General features: G+C 48.0%; 2 protein-coding genes across 6 annotated transcripts in view; one reads left to right on the plus strand and one right to left on the minus strand.

Moving 5' to 3' along the window:
- The window catches only part of CLEC16A (C-type lectin domain containing 16A), an 80,306-nt gene extending 79,574 nt beyond the window's left edge, over positions 1 to 732 (minus strand). For all 4 annotated transcript variants that reach the window (XM_054212061.1, XM_054212064.1, XM_054212063.1 and 1 more), the window contains exon 1: positions 499 to 732. In XM_054212061.1, coding sequence (XP_054068036.1) covers positions 499 to 578 — 80 coding nt within the window. In that variant the 5' untranslated portion in view covers positions 579 to 732. The remainder of the gene's footprint in view (positions 1 to 498) is intronic.
- Positions 733 to 2,363: 1,631 nt separating this feature from the next.
- Positions 2,364 to 10,981, plus strand: DEXI (Dexi homolog). 2 transcript variants are annotated; one of them, XR_008468224.1, is made up of 2 exons: positions 2,364 to 3,312; positions 10,166 to 10,978. XR_008468224.1 is itself a non-coding variant. In XM_054212990.1 (2 exons), exons 1-2 carry the CDS (start codon positions 2,809 to 2,811, stop codon positions 10,191 to 10,193), a joined length of 297 nt encoding a protein of 98 aa, XP_054068965.1. In that variant the 5' UTR covers positions 2,364 to 2,808; the 3' UTR covers positions 10,194 to 10,981. The 2 variants fall into 2 exon arrangements, 1 of the variants encoding a protein (XP_054068965.1); XM_054212990.1 differs by having other exon boundaries at positions 2,364 to 3,077; positions 10,166 to 10,981.
- Positions 10,982 to 11,236: the final 255 nt, after the last annotated feature.

Consider the following 11,236-nt stretch of genomic DNA (forward strand, 5'->3'; position numbering starts at 1 on the left):
TCTTACACTCTACTGCACAGAAGGTGCCTGTGACATTATTAAAAATCAAACAAACACATATCACAGCCGCGAATGTGACATGACATCATGGAACTGTGACTGCCCTAAAGACATTTTGGGTCGAAGGGGCAGAAACGGGACAGATTTCCGCGAGCAGAACGCCAGCCCACCCCGCAGAGCCTCCTTGGCCGCTGGGGAATGGCTCCGGCAGCCCTCGCCTCAGGAGAGCTGCGCCGAAGGGCTCAGGCGAGGCGGGAGCGAGGGGCCGGGCAGCGTCGCCGGACGTGCCGCCTCCCTCCTCCCGGCCCCGAGCCGCCCCGGCCCCGCTCTGAGGGAAATCCCTGCCCCGAGCGGCTCCGCAGACGGAGCCCGTCCGCCCCCCGCCCCGGCTCCTACCCTCCGAGTCTCCTCAGAACCGGGCAGGGCCGGCCACAGCCCCGCTGCCCCTCCGGCTCCCTTCACGGCCGCCCCCGAGCCCGCGGCCGGCTCCGCGCTTACTTGAGGTGGTCCAAGGAGTGGATGCTGCGGGCGGCCTTCCCGTGCCCGCCGCCCACCCAGCTGCGGGAGCGGCCGAACATGCTGGCGGCGAACGGTGGCTACGGCCCAGCGGGGCTCTACGGCTTCATAGCCCCGCGCGGAAGGACGAGAGGGCGGGCGAGGGACGCCCGGGCGGGCGGGGAGCGCGCAGGAGCCCCCTCAGCGGCAGCCGCCGGCGCACAGCAGCGCCCAGGCGCACGCGCGGGCGGGGCACGCCGGGAAGCACCGTTCCGCGCCCCGCCCCTCCGGCGCCGTGCGGACTGCAGGTCCCAGAGGGCTGCGGGGCGGGGCGGGGCCCGAGCCCGAGTCCCTCAGCCCCCCGCCCCCCGCCGGCGCTGGTGGCGGGCAGGCACCGGCACAGCATCTGTCATGGCCCGGCACCCGCAAGGAAACGGGAGAGTCCCCGGGGAGCCCGGCGTTTTCTCCTTTCCTGTCAGGATTCCCACAGGAAAGTGGAACTGCCGACCCTAAGCCGCCCGCCTCTGAGGGCCGCGCGTGGGCGGTGTCTCTCAGAGTCCCCCCAGTGAGGCTGCCTGGCAGGTGCCCGGCCGCCATGTCTGGGGACGAGAGTAGCAATGGCCTGCGGGACGCCCCGCACTTCCCGGAGCCATGGGGCTTGGCTCCGGGGTTTATTTAATTGATTCATAGAATTATTGAATAGTTTAGGATGGAAAGGACCTTAAAGATCGCCCAGTTCCAACCCCCCTGCCAGTGGGACACCTCCCACTAGACCAGGTTGCCCAGAGCCCTGTCCAACCTGGCCTTGAACACTTAGTTTCTTTATCCAATTAAAGCAAAAAATCTAAAACCAGATCAGGACAATCATCAATGATCCTGTCCTCTTTGTTTTACTTTAATTAAGTTAGTTTTTAAGTCGATTCAAAAATAAACACACCTCTTTCTTTGGCAATTAGGAGTTACATCTTGTCAGGTTGTGAGAAGACTGGTAAGTTAGAAGAATAGAAGAGACTAAATTTAACCAAAACCAGCCTTTCAATGCGTGCATATATCTCCCAAATACATTGTAACTTGGCATAAAATCTGGCCCCCGCTGTTCCTCGTTGGCCTTTTGTAGCTCAGGCCGACGCGGCACTGGGGGGTCGGTTCTGGCCGGGCAGAACAGGAGCTGCGCGAGGCGGCCACGGGCACTCCGCTGAGACACTGCTCTTGCTGAGGTACATTTCCAATAAGTATTGCACATTTAGTTTTGAATCGGCTAAAAAACTAACTTAATTAAAGCAGGACAAATAGAACAGGATCGCTGATGACTGTCCTGATCTGATTTTAGATTTTTTGCTTTAACAGGATGAAGAAACCTAAGTTGAAGTAAGACCTAAAGGGTTTGCCAGCCAGCATCGAAAAAAAACAGGAGTTTAAAATCATGCCCTTGATTATACTTTGATACAGGTAAAGCCTTGATGCCACCCTCTCCCCCAAGTCAGAGGGCCCCAGGCCCGCTCGGCTGCTCCAGGAGGGCCCTGTTGGCCCGCGGGGGGACAGAATACGCCCCCGGGGCAGAGACGGACAAGGCCTGTCCCGCCGTTCCCTCCCCGGGCTGCCGTGGGGCTCGGGGAAGGCGCGGAGCGGGGCGGCGAGGGACGGAGACCGCAGCCGCCTCCCGTCCCCTCAGCGCGCCGCGGCCGCCCCCGGGCAGGCGGAGCGGGACGCGGCTGCCGGGGAAGGCGGCGGAGGCGCCGGCGCCCGTCACGGCGGGCTGCGAGGGGCCGCGGGGCGGTAAACGGCCGCGGCGTGCGGCGGGGCGGGGAGCGGCGGCGAGGAGGCGGGCGGGCAGAGGGGGTCCTGCCGCGCAGGCCGGGGCTGGCCGAGGGCGGCAGCTGCTCCGCCACAACGCGCCTGCGGACTCCTTCCGCAAAGTTTGCGGGCGGGAGGAGGAGGGGAGCCGCGGCGGGACTGCAGCAGCCGGGCTGGAGATGCCCCTGAGGAGCCTCCTGCCGACGGCGGGGCTGCGGCAGCGCCGCTGAAGCCCGCGCTGGCCGCCCGCCTTCCTCCGGGGAGGGACGGGACCGAGCCGGCCGCTCTGCGGCTGTGCCGCCTCCGCGCCCCGCGGGGCTCGCCTCTTCCCGGCTGCGGACCCGGCCCCGACTCTGGGGTGTTGCCCTGCCCTGCCACCGGGGCTGCGGAGCGCGGTACTGCGCCGCTGCTGCCGCCCGCTCGCCCACCTCCCCTCCCCGCGCCGGCCGGGCAGGTCGGTGCCCTCTGCGGCGCCCGGAGCCCCCGCCGCCGGAGCCCGCCGCAGCCCCGCACGGCTGCATGCCCGCCGCGGTCTCGGCACGTCTGGATTCGCTGGAGTCCTGGGCCTTCCATGCGCTGCTGGTGCTGCCCTATATGTTTTATTTGGGCTTGTTCTTTGTCAACGTGCTGATCCTGTACTATGCCTTCCTGATGGAGTACATCGTTCTCAATGTAGGCATCGTCTTCCTGCCCGAGGATATGGACCAGGCTCTGGTGGATCTGGGGGTGCTCTCCGACCCTGGCTCCGTGCTCTACGAGACGGACAGCGAGCTGGATGTCTTTGACGGGTACTTGGAGTGACGCCCCGGGGCGCTCCGAAGCGACTGCGGGCTGTCGCCGGGCCGGGCGTCCCGGCATGGCCGTGGCTCGGGTGCCGCCGCGGCCCCGCCATGCCCTCGCTGCGTCTCGGCTCCTTCTGCGCAGCATCTTCCCTTCCAAACGCCCCCCCCGCCCCGCTCCCCCGTGCCCGGGTCGCGCTGCCGCCGGGCAGAGCCGCGGACACGCAGGGGGCTCGCAAGGGAAGTAAGTCATTTCCTCGGGCCCCTCCGGGGCAGCGCGGCGCTCCCGGCGCCATCCCGCGGGGGCGGCGGCGGGGCCGGGGACAGCCCTCCCCGGGAGAGCCGGGGGGCCGGGAGCGGGCACTGCCCCGGGGACACGCACCGCCGCAGCGAGTAGAACGGGCGAGCCTTGCGGGCAGAGGGCCGGGGCCGGGCTGCTCGGGGGCGCCGAGCCCTGCCCGCCCCCCCGGGGGTTCCTCCCGCCCGGCAGAGCCCACCGCCGGCGGGGGACCCGCTCCGCCCCCGCTGCTGCGCGGCCGGGAGAATGCCTCTCCCTCGGGAGAATGCCTTGCCCTCAGGAGTAGTTTTCACAGGCGTGAGGCGCTGCAGCTGTGATGCGCGGTGTTATGTTTACAGCTGGTCAACAACTTCACTAACCCGGTCTTGAAAGCAGCTCTGAATCTAGAGGAACATCCAGGCTAATATTTGTCAAAATTCAGAGACCGTACTGGAGCTAGAAATACATCTTAATCAGATGCCCTCTGAAACCTCTGTCTTGGATAACAAGAAACCTACTCGGCTCACCGTTTTCCTCACGTTAATCATAGCACGAGGGTTTGCTTGATTAATTTATTGTTGTTTTTTTGAGTGATACGAAAACTCTGGAAATGTAAGGTTTTAGCATTTTAAAACATTGAAATCGAATTGGGAAGAAAAATCACTATTTCTAGCTAGGACTTTCTGTGCCAAGTCTGTGTTAATGAAAACATTCACAGTTTAAATTAAAATGTGTTAGCAAATCTGCCAGTAGGACTTTTAGCAAAATATTGTCTGTAAATTTTAAAACCAGTTCAGGATACCTTTTATTTCCTATTTGAAATTATGGAAATAGGAAATTCTGTTGTAAGGTTACAAACATAACCTTGGTGAACATACTATACAAATACCACTTAACATCAAGCTATTTTAATCAGTCTTCTAATTTAAAAAAAAAACCAAACAAGCTTTTCCTGTAGTCCTTCATACAGGTTAAAACTATCTCCTAAATATTTCTATTCAGATTCGATATAAAGCGATAGTAGCTGATTTCAGTCAATAGTTTAGAAGGAAAAAATGGGAAATTTTGGTGTTGGAGTAACACTGATTACACAAACACAGCTGAACAAAGCTTGGTCAAAGGCACATGGGAGCATAGCAAGTGTGCGTGTGGGGAACAGATCTTTGTTGCTCCTGAAGAAATTCCACTGCATATAGTTACTGCAAATGAAAGTGTCCATGCCAGCATTTGGTGGTCCATCCCAAGCAGCTGGATTAGAATCACTTCTGCTAGAACAGAAGGTCTGGAGCAGAACTAAACTCCCCATAAAACACTCTTGGCTACTTTTGTGGTTGTCTCCTCCTCTCCCTTTTCTGCTGGGCAAGTAACACCCCTGGCTCTATATTCCAGGAGAGAAATTCATAAAAACTAATGGAAATTTAAGCAAAATCTTTGGTGCAAAAAGGCCTAGCCATTTTCTTCCCCAAAATACCTTTCCTCAAACCTCAAATCTTAATACTACAACACCGTCTAATACAGGGATTAAAAATATTTTTTTAATCACTTTTGTGCTGACTAGGATTTGTCACGATGAGTTGCATCTAATTTTCAGGAACACCTAAGGAGAAAAACTGACTTAGTTTTCCTCAGTGGATTTTTCCTACTACGTGAACACATAGTTTGATAGAGCGTAAGGTCTCAGCTCAGTTCTGTTCAGTGTTAGATAAATTGGCTTGTTAAAGTTTTCCCTCATATTGATAGGATAAGCCACTCTGCAAACTTCTTGATATTCTAACTAGAAAACCATGTGTCACCTCCATATGTAGAAATGCAGAGGTCTTCGCAAAGCTCAGAAGTCTCAGTTTATATCCACTTTGAGCTAATGGAGCTTTGCACAGGTACCAGCTCTAGCCTTGATCCTTTAATTTGGAAGTTGTCATGTTAAACGGCGGTTTCCACTGATAATCAAATCAGAAATCCCTAAAGTTAGACTGATTATTAGAGAATAAAAAAATACTATTACTGTGCTTCATCTATTTATATATTTAATTATATTTATATATGCAGCAACCAGACCAAACATTGCATAATTATTGGCTACCAGGCAGAGAGAGTCAGCATGTCACCATGAAAAGGAATTTGTCTTAATATCCTGGTTACTGTTTTCTTCACTGTTCTGTGCTGTTGCTCCTCACCAGTTCCCTAGGAAGGCAGGCAGAAGAAGGCCCTAATTTGGAGCTGTGGCTTCTGCTTTGGGAGCAGAAGGCAGGCAGTGGAAGGGAAGATGGAAATGCCTTTGGTGCCTAGCCTGCAGCGAGCCGGGGTCTGTAGGAGCATTAAGCCGTGCTCTCCATAGGCCTAGGATGGCAGCCCACCTGCCCCATTCACTTAGACCCAGAGGTGCTGAAGATTCACAAGATGCTGCAAGAAGAATAGTTCTCAGTTTTACCAGCAGAGATGAAAAATACATAGGCATACTCTTTGCATTAAATGTAAGAGGAGTGTTCTTCATGTGACTCACCAGTGATTACTGAGAACAGCTAAAAAGCTATGATTAGCCTTAGCTGAAACCTTGCCATGTGCTCCTTGCATTTAGAAGGCAATGCCTTGCACCCGGGAGGTGACTGGCGTGTATGACAGGGAAACAAAGCGGGAAAATCCCAAGAGGCGATTCTGCAAAATGTGGAAAGGCTAATTTAGATGTAAAAATAAAAGAGTGTGTGGATCAGAAAAGCTCTGTTCTCTCTTGCAGCAAAACCCTCACTTGAATAAACTCAATTATGGCCAGGTTTCTGAGCATGATTGGTGGCAGAGATTGAAGGTAGATAACTAAGCAGCTCAGAGAAGCTTCCTATCCTATTCAGATGCAGAAATCTGTCTGTGTAAACTGAGCAGAATTGAGCTTGCTCATGTCATCTACTTTTAGTGTGAGTGTGCCAGGTTCTGTATTATATTTGAAGTGCCCTGGAATAAGGTGATATGACTGTTCTCCTTGTACTTAGAATCAGATGTGACTCATCACAAAGTACTCTAATCAGAAAGAAAATGAGCAAAAGTAATCAATAATGAAAACTGAACAGGAATTACTGGATTTATTTAATCTTACAGTACAAGCATTACCTATATTTTTTCATCAAGGTGAATTATGAGGAACATCTTCAGTGAGCAGAATCCAGCACTCAAAAACTTATGACTCAGCACTTCTGCTGCATGCCAGCATCTAAATCCCGAATCAAAGAAATAGCTTTACTCACTAACTCATCAATATAGTGCCAATTAGAAATGCAGGCTCAGTGTCTATGAGAGACAGCATGGCCCAGTGGGGAGGGAAATACGCGTGCTGGACTTCTTCCTGTGTCTGCCACTGATGTCTTCTGTGAGCTTAACTCACTTGTGCCTCCGTTCCGGCTCTCTAAAACAGAGATGCCACATAAAGGAACAGATCAGAAAAATATCATCACTAACAGTGTTAAGACACACATAAATGCATCAGGATCCACCTCCTGACTTTCTCATTTTCAGCCTTTGAATCTTAAAAATAATGAGTGCAGTGATCTGTTACTTACTTTACCTTGCCATTTTTCACTATGCTCTTCCCTTATTTGTAGAAATCTCCAATCAGTTGGCTATTTTGTATGAGTTAGAGTAACAACAGGATTAAGAGCAATAGCTGTGATTTTTAGACCTGTGTTTTGAATTCTTATATGTTATTAAAATTAATAGAAGTTGAGTGCTCAAAGTCACCTGATAGCTCTGCTTTAAAGAGAATTTTGTACGCTGATGCTTAACAGGATTTCCATCCTAGATGGAAGGAAGACAAAATCGTGGTTTGATGATGAACTGTCCATTCAGACCGATTAACCACAGCCATGGACAGTCCCAAGTGATTTTCTACCAAATGCATTCATTTATATAATGCAAAGAGAGGAGACAGATTTTTAAAAGAAGTTTTCCAAAAGCGGCTGTTAATAACATGAATTAAAATGAGGCATAGAAAATTAAGAGATATTCAATTTAGGATAGAAATAGTTCAGGCCTGAGTATTTCATGTGTTAAAAGCTGCAGCCACAAATGATTTTAAAGAATAATTTAAAAAAATTCTATGGTTCTTCCCTACAAAAATGAAGCTTACTGTAATCAACTTGCTTCAATAGGTGGCAATAGCCAATTATCAGTTTTAAGCTGTCAAAGGAATTAAGAAACGAATCCCATTTAATTCTTCATGTTTGTTTCCTCTGGAGGAGGGGCAGAGTTCAGCTAGCAACTAGCAATCCTAAAATAGAAGAAAAAAATAATTTGTTTAGAGACATTTAGTTTGTATATTTGGCCCGTCCAACTCTTTGCATTTGTCCCCTCATAATGATTCTAGTTTATATGGAGTACAGCTGTCCAAAAGAATTAAATAGTATATGGAAGTGTCTAAATCTTACCATTTCTTCAGGGAAACTTTCAAATTGTCTTTCTTTTCCTAGTTGAGTTTTAGTACTTTGGCCACAAACTTGGGAAAAAAAATAGCTGAATAGTTTGAATGATGCTCTCTGAGGACACATGTTTCTAATATATGTGATAAAAATGGGTAAAGACTAATAGCAGCCATATATGGAAAGTAACAGTATAATGGAAAACGATGACATGCACTGAATGATCTATTGCTGGGTAAAGCTGTAGTTCAGTTAATAGACTTAAGGCTATACACTCTTTGAAGGGCCAGAATAAAAGAGCCGAGGCTTGCTCAGACAGCAAAGCCCAAATAGGCCATGAGATCTCAAACACTCCTGCAGAAAGTCAGGAAGCAGAACACAGACAATGTCAGGATGTGAAACAGTCACTATGTTTCCTTTGGTCAAGCCTGAATTGTGAAGAACAACTTCACAGACAGAATTAACAAAAATATCATAACCGAGTTTCTTCTAATGCTAGAGTTACACTACAATAGCCACACTGTTAAATTCTTACTGGTATCTTTTACGGTATTGGAAGATTACAGTTCTGAGATTTTAAAAATATTACCTTTTCATTTTACTTTTTTTTAATTTTTGAAGTTTTCTGTTAAAAATGAGGTTCACATGAAATTTGAAGGATGGGCTTTTAATCAGCTGAATAGAAAGGCAAGACTGAATACCCTGGTCAATTGTATCATTCACACCCCATTTAATATCTGCCACTACAAATTACAGTCTTGCCCTAGCAGCCCTACAGCAGTATCTATCTGAAACTTCCATTAGACAGCTTTACGCTTTGCTTTGGAGGCCCAATACATTTTGCTGTGCTATTTTTAAGTCAGCCTAGAATTTGATCTACAATGCAGAATACTAACCATCTCCCTGAACTGCCTGCTGTAGGTCAGACTTTTTAGTTCAGCTTGGGAAGCGATCAGAGAAACATCAAATGAGTAACGTGTTAGAGCTGCTGTTTCCCCTTTTCTTGTTCTTAGTTTAAGAAGCAGGATTTTGAGCGTATGATTGCTGTTAGCAGGGTACTGTAGCTGATAGACATTTCTCAGAAATACCTCACTGGACACAAAAGCGCTTCTTGTCTCTGCCCTAGCATCTGCAGTAAGTGCCCCACAAGGACATATGAAATGTCGTGATGAGTCAGACCACGATCCCCCAGCCCCGTGTTCTGCCTCTGACGGGGCAGGGGATGCCCTCTGGGAGAGCAGATGACCCTGACAAAAATCTGCAGTCTGTTCTCTTCAGACTTTTCAGAATCCACAGTGGCAGAATGAGGGACGTTAGAGGGCACATTGCTGCCCAGCCCTTTAGCAAATGTTTTCCAAACCCGCCACCTTTTGCCCACCCAGTGTTATGAAATCCTTCTGGAGTTCCTTGCTATCAGTACAGCATCTGAATACCTGACACAGCTTATTTTCTGCAGTCTTGAAGGTTTCTCTGTTCACTCTCTTTGCTGGGTCACTAATGGTGATGTTGAATCAAAACTGGTCCCTGGTATAACCTGCTACTGACTTCTTTCCTACCAAGCCTTATTCTTTGCTTCCAGTCTTTTAATCTGCTTTCAGTCCATAGAAGAACCAGTGCTCAGCACCTTCGTAATCCACAGCTCTGGTTCTACTTAGAGAAGGCTTGTCAGGCCTTGTGTTTACCTCTGATGATAGTAAAAAATGACCTTTTAATAGCTGTTGGATACTTTGAGCCCGTCAAGGCAAATTAGATAAAGTGAGATAAAGCAATATAACAGTAATTTATTCTTGTCAGTAAGACCAAGAAGTTAGCCAAACATGTTATTTAACTCCGTAACTACTTACCAGTGGATCCGAAATGCTTTGAACAAAGTAACTCTAAAGAAAAAGAGACCAAATCAGAGGCTATGTCAAATGTAGACAATACATAATTAACATGATTACACAAAAAATAACAACAGTCTATTGAACAGTACCTGGTTAAGAAAATGTAGCCAGTTCAAAAATCAGTATTAATAGGTAGTTCTAGTGATAAAAAACCTAGCATAAAATAGGCTATGCCACTGTATGCCGTGGCTGGTTGTACTCTCTTAAGAGCAACCTCTACTAATTGACCTGATGGACTGTGGCTGACAGCTTGTTCTCATACCTGTCACACCATCTTCATGCCTCTGTTCAAATTACACTGACTAGTGTGCTCTGACATTACAGAAACTGTTACCTTGATTTCTCTGAAATGTTCTTCAGGCCTTTACTTCTCAAAGAATTATCATCTATAGTCACAAAAGGTTTTGATTTTGTTTTTGGTTTTGTTTTTAAAGAAGTCAATGACATGGTGCTATATCTAACACACACAGTGACTTCTCTCTTCATTTTAGGTCTAGAGAGTTACTCTGTATTTATGTGTTCTCTTTTAAACAGATTCATTAAACACCTGAATGGATTATGACCAGGTTAATGGATCAAGTGATGGAAAGAAACTATACTCTGAAATGTAGAGATGAAAAGATGGACAAGGGGACAACAAGAAGAGTTGTCATCAGACCTTGTCGGTTGTGACTTTTCTCCATGGTCATTGCCTCTTGAGTGTGCACTAACTGCAGTGATTCATGCACCGCACTGGGCTTCCATAGGTAATTCTGGGATGGACTACATGAACAAATAATATAAGCTATGTTCTATTATAACAGAAAATCAAGATGTTACTCAGATTTGATAAACTTTTGAATAAATAACATGTCACCCAAATGGACACGCTCTACATACTGCTTAAGCAAGTTTTACAACCACACATTGAAAACCCTACCAGCCAGTAGTTCACAGACAGTACTCTCTCAGGGGAAAATATGCAGGAGTGACTGCAAGGAGGTTCTCTTCAGGGCAGTTTACGGCAAGAACTGTGCTAGTAAGATATTTTATTTAAATTGTGAGTTTTGAAATAGATCAGAGAGTAAATTTTATATAAGTCAGGTGGATTCATTATTTAACACAAGATACTTTGCAGATTGTTTCAGCTCATATTCTTATGTACAGATGTGAAAGCAATGCAATAAAGACTGACCTTTTCCATGAAAAAGTAAGCAGTCATTTGTTGGAGTTGTTATTTTTCGGTTTGAACAGAAAAATAATTGAAATATGCTTTCCAGGAAATTACAGTTTTCCTGTAATTTCCTACCTCCAGGTAGTTCCAGATTGTTGAGACGGCCAGCATGTAGGAAATCCTTCTCATTAACAACTACTTAAAAAAAAAATCAGACCTGAACTGAAACACTTGGAACTGCACACTGGCAGGGTGGGAAAACCCATTGGTAATTGAGGGCAGGTATTGTACTCATTTTGTCTTGTTATATTTTTTAGAAAAGTCTAATTTTTGTAACTCTGCAGTTGTTAAGCCAAGTTGCTGTATCAAGAACGTTTCAGATAAAGCAGAAATGAAAACATTTCTCCTGAGCTCTCTCCATGCATATGCCTGTCCTCTGCAATCTGTGTCTC

This window comes from Rissa tridactyla, chromosome 8, assembly GCF_028500815.1.
Source record: "Rissa tridactyla isolate bRisTri1 chromosome 8, bRisTri1.patW.cur.20221130, whole genome shotgun sequence".
NCBI lineage: Eukaryota > Metazoa > Chordata > Aves > Charadriiformes > Laridae > Rissa > Rissa tridactyla.